At 31.2% G+C, this 17,671-nt stretch overlaps 1 protein-coding gene across 1 annotated transcript in view; it reads right to left on the bottom strand.

Annotated features, from left to right (window-relative positions):
- LOC127728528 (serine/threonine-protein kinase 17B-like) overlaps positions 1-12,799 on the bottom strand; it is a 51,553-nt gene extending 38,754 nt beyond the window's left edge. Inside the window, exon 1 of the mRNA XM_052235949.1 lies at positions 12,282-12,799. Within this exon, the coding sequence (XP_052091909.1) occupies positions 12,282-12,424 (143 nt within the window). The 5' untranslated portion in view covers positions 12,425-12,799. The remainder of the gene's footprint in view (positions 1-12,281) is intronic.
- Between the last annotated feature and the right edge of the window lie 4,872 nt (positions 12,800-17,671).

Genomic DNA, 17,671 nt, shown 5'->3' with positions numbered 1-17,671 from the left:
GGATGAGGCAAACTTAAGTTAGAGAACAGAAATGGAAATTTTTGCAATTTTTCCATTTATAAAGAGGCATAACTCTAGAACGGTTACTTGATCTGTGTTTTGTGGTAATAAACATTGTGTATAAGTTTGATAACATTTGGTTGAGGCAAACTTAAGTTACAGAACGGAAACCAATTTTGTGATGTACGTACGGACAGACAAGGGTAAAACTTAATGCCCCTCCGCTTCGGCAGGGGCATAAAAATCAACAAAATTTAATGTACATTGTATCAGATATCACTTAGTACCAAAATACTACAAAAATCCATTTCTCAACTCTTTTTTTCTCCTTAAAATAAAAACTACAGCTTAAAGACAAATGCTCAAAGCAGATGATTCTCAATATCAAAATTCACTCATTTTCTAAATAAAAGAAATGACCCATGGCAACTGTGATATGTTACTTTAATCAAGGTCATCTTGATCTATAATATAAGCACTAACCATTTCCTTATCATAATTTAACAATTATATATGATATAATCTACAAACAGTTTGGTCAAAAACTGAATTAAACTGTCTGATATATGCAACTTTAGTTTTGAATTGTGCTAATATACAGTTCAGCATAGAAAAAACAAGCAAAATCCTGTGTATTGTCACAATATCTGAAGTGTAAATACACCAGGGTTTCTTATCAATGAAGGGGTAAACAACAAACAATTTGACCTGTTCTAACAACATGAAAGTAAACTTTGCAGTAATGAATCTTTTGATGACGCCACTATTATCTTCAACGGCTTACTACTATTTCAATAAATAGAAATTTAATAATTTCTTTGACAAGGAATTTATGTCCACTCACAACGGTCAAGTGCTGTATTGAGATAAATTGGATGAAATTAGCATGCTCAAAATCAGTTTCAAATAAGTTTAAGATATATAAATCTAGTTGTCAACAGAATTAAACATTCAGATTTTAATTAAAAGTTAACAAGAAGCAGTAATGTATAACGCAGATTACTCACAAGACCTAGAAATGGTAGTATGCTTGCTGTCTCATTGACATACACCCTATATATCTATAACTCCATTTTTATATTTTGGAATTGGGTTAATCTTCACATATAAAAAAGAAGATGTGGTATGATTGCCAATGAGACAACTCTCCACAAGAGACCAAATGACACAGAAATTAACAAATATAGGTCACAGTACGGCCTTCAACAATGAGCAAAGCCCATACCGCACAGTCAGCTATAAAAGGCCCCGGAATAACAATGTAAAACAATTCAAATGAGAAAACTAACGGCCTAATTTATGTACAAATAATAAACTGCTTCGCTAAGCGCAGCTGGATACGCCCGCAGAGGTCCAACCCTGAACAGTTGGGGCAAAAATGGACACAATATTCAAGCTTGATACAGGTCTGAATTTGGATTGTAATTAAATATTTGACATATTAAAGGTTTCTGAATAAATGTAGTCTAAGAACTTGCAATTGGTCATATGAATTGAATTTATATTCAATTAAAGATTTCTTGCTGTTGTGCAATACACTGTGCTGCTGTGCAATACTAAGTAAATCTGTTGTCAGACTATAAACAAATAAAGTTCAATTTCTTCTCATATTTGAAATTTATGAAAATCAATAGGGAGATTACATCAATAGCTATAAATAATTCACCAAAGTAAACTGGAAAATCCCCCCTTTTTTAATGAATAAAACCCTATAACTCAGAATTGTAAAATCTAAAATTTATAAAATTCTAAAGGGAGCTTACATCAACAGATATAAACAATTCACCAAAGTTTCATGAGAACTGCTGAAAGCATTTTTCAGTTATTGTCAGAAAACTGGAAAATCCCCTTTTTTTATGAATAAAACCCTGTAACTCGGAAATGTAAAATCTAAAATTCATAAAAATAGAAAGGGAGCTCATGTCAATAAATATAAACAATTCACCAAAATTTCTTGCAAGTTGGTGAAAGCATTCTTGAGTTATTGTCGGAAAACTGGAAAATCCCCCCTTTTTTAATGAATAAAACCCCAAAACTCAGAAACGGTGTATCTGAAATTTATAAAAAAACGAAAGGGAGCTCACGTCAATAGATATATACAATTCAATAAAGTTTCATGCATATTGGTTAAAGCGTTTTTGAGTTAATGTTTGACATGTTGACGACGGACGGACGGACGGACAGACAGACGGTCAACGGTATACCACAATACGTCCCGTAAACGGGCATATAAAAATGAACGAATAACAAATATGTAACACATAAACAATTTAACAAACGACAACCACTGAATTACAGGCTCCTGACTTGGGACAGGCACATACATACAGAATGTGGCGGGTTAAACATGTAAGCGGGATCCCAACCCTCCCCTGACCTGGGACAGTGGTGTAACAGTACAATATAAGAACGAACTATAAAAATCATTTGAAAGATGCTTAACTCATCAGATGGATAAAATACAAATACTACAAATACAAGTGGATGTGGCCGGGTAGTTGTACATCCAAACAACAAAAAGACACTAAATACAGATCTGAGATCTCACATATGTCCTTTTAGTTTAAAAGATGTTTTTTACAGCTCCTTAAATGAAATACACTGTACATATTGTCCTCAAAAAGCTGCCAAGAAACAGTGTGTACTATAACTTATAAAGATGATATCATGGATATTAAAAGCCTTTAAGGACAAAGATATACAATGTACCCGTAGTAACAAGTACAACCAAACTATCCAAATTTAATGCATTGTTTTCCAAAAGTTGCTAATGTTATAAGTATTCAAAATTTGCAGAAAATTGACTATAGTCATTAAATAGGTTACTCATATTTGAAAGCCATTACAAAGGAAATTGTCAAACATGCTGTTATAATTTAAACACACAAATTCTACTGCTGGCTCTCCAGGATTTCAAATTCTGGTAAATTAAGAGTGTTAATTATAACTTTTCTTTCAATGAAAAGTTTTAACTTATGAAAGTAATTCCTATATTTTTTTTGAAGCAACGTAGGAGTAGCTGCAGGACAATACTGCACTAGGAAATACGCTGTGACATCATTAAGTGCCAATGAAAAATCTACAATTAAAAAATAACTAGATTCTCTGTTTTAATTTAATGATTATTAAGTAATTTAAAAATTTCTAGTAAAAACCAAAATTTTAATTGACAATTCGAGATATAAACTGATAAAAATCTAGTGGTATTCTCAGACATTAAATAAAATTGGTAGGATACAAATATCAAGATATATCATTTCAACAACCAGTAACAACCAAACATTAAAGTGCCGCAAGGGAACAAATGCTTCTTTTTTAAGTCTCACCATTTCTACCAATCAGTTTCCATAAGAAGTATGAGCCCTGTTAAAACTATTACATGTATTATGCAGCATATGCTTATAGAATAATATAATAGCAATCTATTGTTAAATGGAAGCTAGTTCACAAAATTGATCATTCTACTTTTAAGTGGGCATCCAATCTGTTGCAACAGCCCAAGGCGAAAAAAGTTTACTTAACAAAATGTTTTAAATATTTAAAAAGAATTTGGACCCCATAGTGTGAATATACATAGAATATTATATATCTTATTATGTTATAAGTCATTATATCAATAACAGGAAGAAAATAAACATGTACTTATCCTAACAATGACATGTATCTCTAGGCTAGAAACTTTCTAGTTACTTGTCTCTTTTCCTTTAAAAGACAAAACCTTAAAATCGTATTTCACTTAATTCTCATTTTCAAGAATAATCTCAGTGTACTTATTTCTAAAGTACATACATATATGTAATTTGCTGACATGCACACTTCTGTTTTACAAAAAGATTAGGAATAATGATACTGAAAGGTTTAGAATAAGCAATGCAATGTGTTTTCCCAAACAAATGCAGGAGATTTATAAAAAGTTTGAATGAATGTGTGGCAATGTTTTTCACTGTCTGTCAGTCTACTTTTTCCCATATTAACAATTGATAAATCTTGAAATCCATGATAGAAGTGTAAGCAAATACAAGATGAAACAATTTTTATTGATTTACCATCACAGAAAACAGTCCCCTCCTCAAGCATAATCAAAGGACAAAAGGTGAAAATTATCCATATTTCTCATTAGCTGAATAAAATATCATTAAGCTATATATAGTAGCATAGACCCATTGGAGTGGAAACATTTTCAGCTTTTCCTTCAGTGAATAATGTTTCTGTTTAATTATTGATGAACAGCATTGATGACTGTGCCTATAACTACTAAACAATTCACAAAAAGGAGGAAGTCAATTAAATTACAGACAACTATTCCCTGATAAATATTGATTTTATTTGAATCAATTCATCAAAATTATCTTAGATCATCATGATTCACACCAAAATATTTCTGATGAACAAATTACATAACAATCATCAACTTGTGTGGTTACAACCTAGGTCATCCCTTTAGGGCACTGTCATTCTTTCATTTCTGTTTGTGATTAATAAAACAAAGAATTTCAAGTAGCAGCAAAAATTAATAACAAAAAACTTGGGTCAAATATTAATTTATGCCCATTTTACATGTCTGACCTTGAAATGATTTCATTTACAGGAAGAAGTCAAAGTGGTTTTTATCTTTAGTAAATTAAACTAAAAAGGACTAATGCACTTGCATGGCATTTAAAATTATTTACACCCTACATATTTCTCAACCTGGAAATAAGAAATTAATTACAATCATTGATTATTTTGACAAGAACTCCAACACTCTATATTAAATTTGAAGGGTTCTCACTAAGACAAGTCCATGTGTCCTGGACTCATAAAAATATGTCTGGACTCATCATTTTCAAAACTGAGCACACTTATCATCATTTTATAGCAAAAGATTTAAAATAATCTAAATTTGATATCATTTCCTTGCTCTACTTTGTCATGGAGACTCAAATAATAAATTATATACATGTAGTAATAAAATTTCTTATTCTCACTGTCATGACTGATGTGATCACCATGACCAAAAATAATAGTCCCTGGACTCTCCTTTTAAAAAAACTTAGTGACTGTTTGGCATATTCAAAGTTCTTTTTCATTTTCCTACATAATGAAACTGCTTTAAAAGATCAATATATTTGTGTATGTCAATCATGAATGATGAGAAATTTCCCCTTTGTCAATGATTTCATTTGAAATAAACTAACAATTTTCATATCTAAAAAACATTTTACATACTTTGGTGACTCACCATTCCAATTCATTAAGAATTATTGTACATGTATATTAATCTGTTAACAGCTCTGTGTTAATTGATGTTATTGTTTTGCATTTCTGAGAGATATCTAGAAATGATCCTAGACTATTGTGAAAGAACATACATATTCATCATTTGTTTAAGCATGGAAGTATTATATTGACAGGAACTCCAACAAGCGGACTTCAAACGTTTATAGTGCGATGCCGCAAAATCGTTAAGTATCTGTTAATTAACTCGACTGTCTTATGGATGCATGGGTTCCGATAAAATTTTTGGAACCTCGTGAATGATCGTAATTTCGGAACATACCGAAATAACCGGATGTGTACTTAATTGTCAAGGAAATGACATTTACCGACCATGTGAATGACAAATATAATGTCAGTTTTTACGGGTTTTGCTGCTTAAAAACAAATAAAAAGAAAAGAAACGAAACGAAATCCCCGCGACTGTTTTCACCGATTAACAAAAAAAAAAAAAAAACTGAAGAGTAAAAATACTCACAAGCCATAAACATTTCAGTTTAAGTTACAATCAATTTTAAAATAGTAAGATTTATTCATGAAAGTGCCGTTGGCTAAACACGCGTAACTGTTATATACAAGTTAGGCTTGAAAATCATAAAATTCTCATGTAAAGTAAACGGAAAAGTTTTTATCAGTAATTATTATCGCGTTTTACTGCTAACTTTGACAAATATTTTACTGAAGTGTTTAATGAAAGAATTTCCAACAAAAATTTAATCCAAAAGTTGGCCGGGGGGGGGGGGACGGGGTTAAAGAGCTTTGATTCGAAAAAATATCAAATATTTTGATTTATTGTTTACTGAAAGTCCAATGGCAAATATTTCATGAAATTAAACAAGAAACAAAATCATAAATTGCTTAGCACACGGTGTAAGATGTTTCAGAACTGTTAAGCTTTTAAACACATAAATAAATTCTAATTAGGTTTCCATGATAAAAAAAAATAAACTGCTTAGGGCCCATCATGGTGATCGTTCTTTAAATGCATCCAGAAATATTTAAAGCCATCCGTAAAAATAAATCTGTCAGACGTCAGAGTAATCTCGGACTAGGTTGAATGTTTAAGGTTGTTTACAACTTTGGAATTATTATAAAAGGTGTAACAATTCATCTGCATGTCTCGTAACCTGATATTGCTATGTAGAGGTCATCACATGCGTGTAATTATTAACCTCTTTTAGTCTTTAAAACATATTTGATAAATAAGTTAATAACATTTTACGATATTTTACGTGTAGAAAACCATAAATATTTGTGTTACACTCGATAAAAGTTTACAATCTTTAACTTAAAATTTGAGTTATCCGGCACCATCCGGCACACTACACGCGCATCACATTATTTTTTGCAAACACTCTACTTCAGAATCATGTAATTTTCCTAATCGGATATTTCCCGATTTCCAAGTTCCAATGATTAAAACATACTCAACAAAACTAAAAATAAGCTTGCCCTCTTTCCGAATGCAGTTAATTTTCTTATGTCATTCTGTTAACTATGGACCGATTTTTTCGATCTTTTCAGCTTTGTTCTTCATTTATTGAACGGAAACAGGTGTTGTTATTCATGTGGCGATTCACAAATAACCACGGGAGTTTCCGTGTTTATTTACATTGGTAGGTAGATAAGACAATCGATACCAAATCACGTGATAAGACCAGCTAAAGTTAAAAGAACAGGCGAAGGCGGCATCACAGATACCCCACAAAGGAGTTATTACGTACTTGACAAACTGAGTCGGAACCTTTTATTTTTTTAAAGAAGTCAGTGGGATGGGAATGTGCTAATTTTTCGTTGGAGTTCCTGTCAATATAATACTTCCATGGTTTAAGGAAAATGCAGAAAAATCAGTTCCACTCAAATTGGTTTTAATGAAAAATTCTCTATAACATGATAATATTAACACACAACTTTGTTCATATATGTCCTGTACATTGTACATTTTGTATGCAACACAAAACATTATTAATATGGGCTTCTTTATAGGGAAGGAAAAATTTCTGTTTTATCAGTTTTTGGAAATATCATGGCAGATTTATAGCTATGTCTCTATTAGCTCAAACATACATATACATTTGTACATGTAGCCCTCATAATTAATGCTACAGTATTTAATAAATATTGTATGTATTAATATTTAGTCTTGTAGTCGACTTCAACCTTATCTTTCATTGAGTCCTTTGGATTTCATCAGATTCAGCACAATACATGTATGTGCAGGCAGGACAGAAATGTTATCAATTAACATACTAATCCAGTCCCAGGGTTTTCATTAGAATGTGTCGGATGAGTCTGGACTTGTCATTTTTGTTATAACGTACAGTGACTGGTCACCAAAAGTGATGAGTCCACAGTTCTGACATAATTTATAGAAATATGATCATAACTTTTACTCATCTTCTTTTTCTTCTCGCAGGCCAGGGTTTTCACTACGGCAAGTCCATGAGTCCCAGACTCTTCATTTTCAAAACTGGTGAGTCCCAGGATGCATCAAGATTGTAAAATGTTATATTACTGAGTGAGCACATTTATTATCTTTTTATAACAAAATTTTTAATATAATCTAATTTAATATCATTTCCTTGCTCTATTTTGTCAAAGAAACTGAATTAATAAGTTATATATAACTTCAAAACTCCTTATATTAATTAGTGAGAACCCTTTGTTGGTGAAGCCTGAGACTCAATTTTTAAGAAAATTATGGGCCCAGTTATTTTGATGAGAACCCTAGTAAAATTCCCTTACATAAAATGTACAAAAACAATTGCACTTAAAATCTACATGTAATAAGGAAACATAAACTACAATACAAAAAAGATAATGAAAACATCATTTCTTCCTCAGCTAATTTCAAGAACATCTAAAATACAATGTACATCCAGTAGTTATAACAACTCTTGATGTTATGGCTTGCTGTTATGGCTTGATGTTATGGGTGACAGATTTTTCATGATAATTATAGATCTTGTAATATGTAAAAATATGTCCCTCCAGCTAATTTACCAACTGATTACTGATCGAATCTTTAATCGCACAATCCATATTTCAAATTTCAAAAAAATTATTACATTAATAATAATAATGTCATTATGGTCAATACTTTTTCCAGAAATTCATTCTTGCTTAGAACAGAATACAGATACAATTTGTACATGTACATACATGTGTGGTATACTGTGTAGTGTATGAAAATACAATATGAATTTATAGGTACATTTGTATAAAAAAGTTATACTGTATGATCAATAATACTCTTATGTATACATGCAGCTACATGTAGGTCAGTCAATGAGAAACTCCAAAATTCCCAAATAAATTACAACTTTTGAAGTAACTCATATTGTTGCCTAGAACCTGAGAAAAGACTAGGAACAAGAAAAACGAATTTGTTTGGAGGTTTTACAAATACATTACTGATATAATCATAACAATTAAAATTTTACTGTGAAACCATACATGTACCTCTACATTGTAAATGTCTAAGGCACTATATATTACATCTATACATCAATTTCAATATACATGTACAATACAAAGTCTCAGTTTAATATTACTAATGTATCATGCTGTAAATCAATTAGATTAAACTAAGATGGTAATCCATTCATTCAACAATGGCCAATACATACATGTAGCAGTATTGGTATTGACATAAAGTTAATGGTATACTGTTAATCCTTTAATAGATTTATTACACCATGTTCACAATAAATTGCAAGTATTTGGTCAATTTCCATCTACAGGCCTAGGTGAATCAACAGAGAAACCTTGTGAATTCTGAAACTTCAACGTAAGGCTTGTAGAGATTATATTTTAAATGGTTCATGTATTACGAAATGATAAATAGAATCCTAAAAGAATTCTTTTTCCCTATGACTCTCCATGTACAATGTACATGTAGCAGTTGAACAAGCGTCACACTTCACAAGTCACTGATTTTTTGTTTTACAATGTAAATGCAAAAAAAAGTAAGAAGATTAAGGGAGCAATCAAAGTCAAGTTCAATGAGACAGATTGATGCTCAGTGAAAAGGGAGCAGATAGATAGCTAGGGCAATATCAAGTTAAAAGAAAGAATAAACTAATTTTCAACCGTCTTGAGAAGCTCCTCCATAAAGACTGTTTTATAGGAATAAATCAAACTGTAATACATTTAATATACATTTGTATGGTGTTAAAAGGGTATATAATTAGCTACAAGATATAACAAATATTAAAATATGATTTTTTTTTTTCAATCATTAATGACAATGAATTAGTGAAATAATAATTTGCTTTTAGCAGCCAGTTTGATTCAATTTTGCCAAAATAAACTAAGAAACATTGCTGATAAATTATTCACTTGCGAGTGAATAATTCGACCTCATTGAATCCATATTCATGTGACCTTCAATATAATCCATAGTTAGAGATGGGTTAGGCATAAACTAGGCATGTTCAGCTATTAAGGTAGATAGGGTGTCTTCCTCCATCTTGGATTTTGAAATACCAGAAAACAATCGGTCTAGATCTTTAATAAAAGGTGCAAATTTTGAGAGTAGTACGTAATTCATGTGTAAGAATTTTCATTTCAATATAGAAAATGACATATTTTATCATATTGATAGTTGTATTTTACAAAAAAACCAAATACGTTTGTTTAATTCTATTTTTTCCAACTTTGCCACACAAGGGGAGGCAACTCAAATGTAAGGGCAGATAATTCAGATTAAGTTACTTTTACAATAGAATGTGTTAGGAATTTACCTATTTTATTATGTAGCCAAAAAAAGGGTCCCGTGACCCCATTTTTTCTTTTTCTTATCTGAAAGCATACTATTAGAGCTATCTTCTCATATTTTATCTCAAAATTCTATGGTGTAGTTTTCATTTTATGACAGAAAATTGGGTTTTCCATGCATAATCTATACAAAATCTGTCAATTTTGCAAAACCTGTAGCGTGAAAATAAGCCCGGTGACCCATTCTTTTTATTATTTTTTTTTAAAAAGCATGATATAAACTACATTTTGGCAAATTATTAAAAAATTCTATGGATTATAATTTAGACACCCCATCTACCTTAAGAGGAAAAGAATGTCAACATTGAAAGTGAAGCAAAAAGGATAAACATTTGGTTGACTGATTCAATCAAAAAAAAACTCATTCTTATACAGGTAAAAACGATGATTAAATTTATTTTTTTAAGCTATAATATGAAATCAAACAGACCTAGAAAAAACGAAATGTCATGTTCGCTATCTATTTATATCTATATTAATGTTTATATCGGGTTATATGACTGTCTGCAGTTTTCGAAGGTCACCTAAATGGTTAATTAGATGGTGTCTAAGACTAAAAATACACATGAAATGCTAATACATATTATTGAGTCCATCATCATGCATCGTAAATTGTTTATTTTAGACTTTGTAGAATTTGGATATACGTATACGTTTTTGTATGTTATAAATCAAAATATGTGTTGAAAATTTGAGTCAAATCAGTGAACATGAATTTGACAGGCTAATGCCCCTATAATAAAAAAAGATAAAATAAATGTAATTAACAAAAGATCACAAGCAATATTCATCTAATTAATGTTTTAATCTTGCCTTAAAAATGATGTGATAATCAAATGGAAAGGGCTTGAAGGGGTGCAATTTAAAAATTCTAAATACGTAACACCATGAACCAGGGGTTCAAATTAGCGGTGGTCCAAGGTCTGTGACCTTCCATTTTCGGATTCAGACCCTCCTTCCGGTAGTTAGCTACACCAGACTGACTTTTGTATTTTGCAGGTTCAAAAAATTACAATACCATTTTGAATAAAATCTATAAACCTAGTATAAAAATAATCATGAAACTACCTCCAAGCATCTACATGTATCTTGTAAAACACAGTGGTTGAAAGAAGCTGACCCAAGTTTGAAAACAAAGTTGAGCTGTTCTCTGACACAAAGTTAGTCCAGTGTGTTCTTAAGCAGCAATTTAAACCAGAATAATTAAAATGTTACAAGGTGTTATTTAACACAGCCTATAGTGCTTGGAAAAAGAAGCCTCGTCTGATTATGAATTTATTTTAGAAGTTCAGAAAAAAAAACATGAGTTTGATGTAGTAAGACATGAGGAGTTTCTTGGAATGGTAAGCATTTTCTGTTTTTGTAAATTTAATTTTCAAGTACATTTAAATTGGGACCTTCTAAGAATAAAGGACCTTAAAATTTCAGTTCTTTTAGTAAAGATAGCGAGCACGTGCAGTTGGATTTTTCTAGGTCTTTTTAATGTCATTTAGGATTTAGGATAAAAATATATGTAAAACATCGTTTTACCTGTATAAGAATAATTTTTGTGGGCTGGATCAGTAAAAGAAATGTTTTTTCGGTGGCACCTTGATTCAATTTTCAATGTTGACATTCTTTTCTGTTTAATGAATGTGCCACATGAACAGAGGTAGTCTAATTATCTATCATGATGACTCTGAAGACTGCCGACAGTCATACATGTATATCCTGAAATACCTGATATAAACATAAATATTAAGATACATTTGTAGCGAGCATGTGCAGTTGGATTTTTCTATGTCTGTCAGATTTCATTTTATAGGTTAAAAATATATGTAAATCATTGATTTACGTCTAAAGGAATAATTTTTTTTAGCTTATAATTGACGAAATTGAACCAAACTGACTGCGAATAGCAAAATGTTTATTCATAATTTCACTTTTATAAATGTTTGAAACAAAAAACAGAAAATTTGATCAGTTGTTTTTTAAATATGAATTCTTACGTGTATTAACACAAGATACATTGTAGGCATGTTTTTAGAAATATATCAAAAAAATACTATCATAGATTATCTGTATCTGTATTAGTACGTGTAGAATCCTAAATAGGCTTTTTTACACGGTGATATTATATAAGAACTTGTAGGCATTCATGCTACAAAATGCATCTTTTTAAGTGAATCTGTTAATGCTTGTATGTAAATAGTACATAATATAAAATTAGTGGTAAAGTGGATAAAATTCATCTAATATAAACCTACCTTCCTATATCCTCGACAACAGTATAAACATCACTGAGACTATGTGTTTTAATGTTAGTATTAGGTTGGTATTTTTCTTTCCCTGGTGGACTAAACCCTGAAACACTATTATGGTAATGATGGTTATACCCATTCAACATCATTGTTCTCAAGTTTTTATTTTCGATGTAGTTTCAAAAGTTATATCACATAATGCAAGCAATACGTTTACACACCAGGTGGCTTTTCCTTTTGTGCCTTCACAGTTTGTAGTGAGAAATTTAAATATTTGAAATACACAAATCAAAAATAGCACTGAAATTCTTCACATTCCATTCATTTCATGAGCACTGACCAGCAGAATAATTCTATGTGTTGTTTTAAATTACTTCCATATTACAAAGATAAATAGGTAGTTAAGTATTGCTTAAAAAAATCACTATTAATACTATCTGAGAACCACTTATAAACTTTAAGCAGTCTAGGTTAAAGGTAACCACTTCCAACGGAAATCAGGGCACTAATCATTGTTAATTTTGAAATCGAGGTTGGTACACGTACTTTCTGAATCAAATCGGTGACGGAGGTGATTTTGTATTCGTACCTTGGGGTTTAAATAAATCTTAATCTTTACAAATTGTCAACATTAAGATGTGATGATGAAAGAAAAATATGCCTACAGATATTACTCAAACTACAAACATACAAATAATTTACTTCCTATAAGCAACCTCATACAAGATACAAGATACTTTACATAGACATAGACATGGAAAGCTTTATTTAAATTCGGTATGAACGCAATCTCTGATGAGCTTTTGATTGATTATAAAAACGTACATGTATACAAAAAATAATAAAAACAAAGCATGCACATAAGATACATACAAATTAATATAACAGATCACTACATACTTGTGGCATCCAGACTGTTAAAGCAGTGCTGTATCATTGGCCACCCATATTTTAACTTTATCCTCCGGGATTATCATTTGTTGGAAAACATATCCTATAGGATTAAAAAATGTCCTGTAGGAAATATTTTTTTCTCCTATGGGATTTTTTTTTTAGTCCTAAGGGAGAAAATATAGCATGTAGTATATTTGTATTCTCATAAGGAACAGCTAACTGAATAAGCGACAGCTGAGGTATCATATGGCAAGAAAAATAATTGAAATGAAACTAGAAAAACATACTGGTATATGAGCACTATTAAAAGGCATATGAAGCATATAAAGAAGAATAATAGAGTTAAGCAAGCAGGATTGCAAACATGGAAGTCATGGAAAAACTCACTTGCATGCTGAACAGCGACACTGAAACGGGCGTACGGGGCACATGATTCAAGGACTTGATAAGTGCACTTGAGTTGAGAAAAAAATACTTTCAGTCTTGAATTAGTCTAGGAGGCTGACTCATATAGTAGGCGCTACAAAAGTAAATATTTTTTGAAAAACCGTGTAATCCTGACCTGCGGAATATCCAAGATGGTGTACCTACCTAAAAGAATATTTTGTATTTTTTAAGTGAACTAGATCAGACAAAGAGACATACAGTACAGGTGTAACGTTGTTTACTATTTGAGATCTAACTTGATGAAGCCCAAGCAGTCGACAATAAATCATGCTTCGTATGAGCAGTTGAACTGATCCGCATACACAAAGCCGAGCTGATTTTTGGCAAAAAAGAATAGTTTTCACCATGGTCAGATTTCAGAAAGCGTTAATTTGTCAAAATTTATGGGTGTTTTTTTTTAACATATGGTAATCTGTTATTTCGTTTTGAAAACAATAATTAATAAAGTACAAAGATAGATCATTTCAAAACCGTTTTTTGTTTACCACACTCACTTCACAAATAAAAACGTAACGGTAGTAAGTTAATGTCTTGCAAGAATGTCCAATGTCGAATTTCGGCGGGTTTTTTTCCGCGTAACAGTGCCAGTTTCGACATCAATGACACAGGCACTTGTCTCTGAAAAAAATTACCTTTACTTTAATATAACTTTAAAGTATATAGGGGTTGGGTTTTTTTCAGAGACACGTGCCTGTGATCAGATTGAAATATTAAATTTCAAGTATATAACATAGTGCTTTTTTTGTAACTGTATTTGAACGCGCTTTAAAACAATTATGTACTTTATGATAGTTTGTTTTATCGTTTTTTAACAAATCCAATGTCCTGCAAGTCTGTCCACTGAACGATTTTCGTACTTTTTGAACGTTGTTGGCTCGGGACGCTATAATAATGTCTTTTAGACATCAAATTGAAAGACCTTCATATTCTTTATTTAAACGTTTCAAATTTATAAGCAAATTAATGTTTCTGCGATTATGTGTTTGTATCTCGTATATGCTTTTAAAATAAAAAGTACTATTCAACCTCATCGGCAATTCTAAGATTAAAATTGAGAATGAAAATGGGGAATGTGTCAAAGAGACAACAACCCGACCAAAGAGCAAAAAACAGCCGGAGGCGTGCTTCAGCTGGCCCCTAAAAAAATGTGTACTAGTTAAGTGAAAATGGACGTCATACTAAACTCCAAAACATATAAATGAACTAAAATTAAAAAAACATATAAGAATAACAAAGGCCAGAGGCTCCTGACTTGGTACAGGCGCATTTATGCGGCGGGGTTAAACATGTTTTGTGAGATCTCAACCCTCCTCCTATACCTCTAGCCAATGTAGATTAAACAAACACACAGCAATACGCACAGTAAAACTCAGTTTAAAATCATTTTTTAATATTAAAAAAGCGATTGCTAATATTAAAAAATCATTTATCAATATTAGAAATTCATTTTTTAATATTAGAAATTAATTTTTTAATATTAGAAATTTATTTTTTAATATTAGAAATTAATTTTCTAATATTAGAAATTCGAAAGTATTTTCTTATATTCGAAATTCATTTTCTAATATTAATAAATGAATTTTTAATATTAGAAATTCGTTTTTTAATATTAAGAAATCATTTTCTAAAATTAAAAAACCATTTTTTAATATTAAAAAATCAACTTTCAGAGTTACAAATTAAAATCTTCATCACTAAAGAGTTTTGACTTGTTTTTTTTTCCTTTTAAATAACTCCTCCCTGTTAAAAATAAAGAATAAAAAAATATGGCCGAAAGAAAGAATGTACTCAATCAGATTTTGCTAAGGATTGACGGGTTAGCTTTATCAAATAATTTCCAAGTTGAAATCCTGATTAGAGATGAATCAACTAAACTGGAAAATGGGAGAGGAGAATTAGATGATGAATCTGTTGAGCAGCTTGAATCATCACTGGTAGTGGCATCCATGTCAAGACTTGCCAGAGACACGACGACGAATGTTTCCGTAAATTCTGGCTACAAAGCCGATAGACCTAAGACAGGTATGGAATAGGCACAGTCTTATGAAAGCCATGATATACCGAATTTGCATTCCTTAAATAATTTTGCTTTCATACAACTTAGAATTTCTTTCAAAATCAAATCTACTTCAACTGTCTGATTCGAGACTTCAAGTTAACAAAATCATTGGTATACACATGCAAACTATTAAAGAGGGAAGACAAAAGGGAGAATAGGGGACCGTTAACAGGTTAACAACAAACTTAAAGGTTAACATCTAAATTCACTTAGAAAAAAACAGTTAACAGTAAAAATTAGATGCAAAAGAACCATTAACAACAGCCAAAATATGCCCAAAACAGGTTAACAGAAAGAGGTATTGCCTCACAGTGGGGGCGTAAATCCTAAATTGTGTACCCGAGCATAGCGAAATGAAAAAATATTTGAATTTTTTTACTGTTTTGTGCTCGATTTTAGGGAAAATATGATGTTTTGTCTCAAAAATGTACAAGGCGGAAAAATGTGTATTTTTGCACAATTTTAACTAAAATATGACGTATTTTTCATGTTTTTTTTCAACTAAAGAGTGGGTGTACTCCCCTTAAGCCCCCTCCTGGATCTGCCCCTGTTGAAGGCACACCACCGCTCATATATTCCTATGCAACGTACCCATAATGTGCCCGAGTTGAAAAAAAGATACCCTTAAAAGCCAAGGAAAGTTTAAAAAAAAACCTAACGCATATAGGAATATAATATATGAGTTGTGGTGTGCCTTCGTTTAATATTTTGCATGTGTATGCTAATGATTTTGTAAAAGTCTTGAATCAGATAAAATAAAAGTAGTCTAATCCAGATACTGAATGGGTAGAATAGCGACCCTATTCCGGAAGATGAACTATTCAATAAAACTAAGAAGGGACTGCATATTATGATGAAGGCATGTTTGCGGAATCGAGACAAGTTCAGGCATTAAAAAAGCAAAATATGGATGGGACTCCAGGAGGGTACCCCCCTCAGGTCGCAATGTGGATTTTTAAAACTACCATAGGACATAAGACCCTTTTAAGGGTTCTAAATTCGGTGGACGGACGTTTCAGTCAGGACTTTTTTGCCTAGGACATTTCTGCCAATGGACGTTTATTTCTGCCAACTGAATAAAAAAAATAACAAGAATGCAAACTGAAGAGTTAGTTTGAATGGTAAAAGGACATAATTTTTAGATAAAATGTAAAAAGTAAGTTAAAATAAACATACTGGATGATTTGAATAATGTTTTGATAAAAAATGTGAAAAAAACATAGATGTATATTTTGTACTTATTCATCTTTTAAAGCATGAAATATTATTTTCCATGTGTAGAACATATTGTAATTTTATTGCACATTTAAATAGGTATACAAATTATTAAGTTCTAACTGTAAAATTATGAAATTGACCTGTTATCAAGTAATTAATTACTATCAAAACACCTATTGTATTCTGAATGTTGGCATTCCTTGAAGACATCTGGTTTTTAAGGTAGTTCGGGGATATAAGAAATTGATGACAGATTTTTTTTCTGATTTTCTCTGAAGATATAGTTTATATTGAATATATAGGGAAGAATCACAGTTTCATGAATTGAAATAAAAATTAACGACAGAATATGTTTAAGTTTGGTGAAAAATGCTACTTTTGTTATCTTTTACAAATTGAAATATTAATAAACTGTTGACACAGAGATATGTCTCGCCTGTCCACATAAAATTCAGGAAAAGACAATCTGATAGACAGCAACATTGCTTATTAATTCTAAGTCGCCGTGGACCATGATCTGGTGGGCAGGGAGTTAGAAATGCCATTATGGTCAACAAACTGAGTCATACTGATAGTAATGCAACATTATACAAAATATCATTGATCTGGCAATTCAAGCTGCGCGGCACGTATACTTTTTAACTAAATAACTAAAAAACTTTGCAAAGGCATTCGACAAAGTACCGCACCACCGCCTTTTACACAAACTAGAATTTTATGGAGTAAACCCTAAAGCTACAAAATGGATTCAATCATTCCTTCAAAACAGAATGCAAAG

Source organism: Mytilus californianus, unplaced genomic scaffold (genome assembly GCF_021869535.1).
Source record: "Mytilus californianus isolate M0D057914Y unplaced genomic scaffold, xbMytCali1.0.p SCAF_2, whole genome shotgun sequence".
Classification (NCBI taxonomy): domain Eukaryota; kingdom Metazoa; phylum Mollusca; class Bivalvia; order Mytilida; family Mytilidae; genus Mytilus; species Mytilus californianus.
The sequence above is the reverse complement of the archived record's forward strand: the minus strand, read 5'-3'. Positions and strand labels throughout refer to the sequence as shown.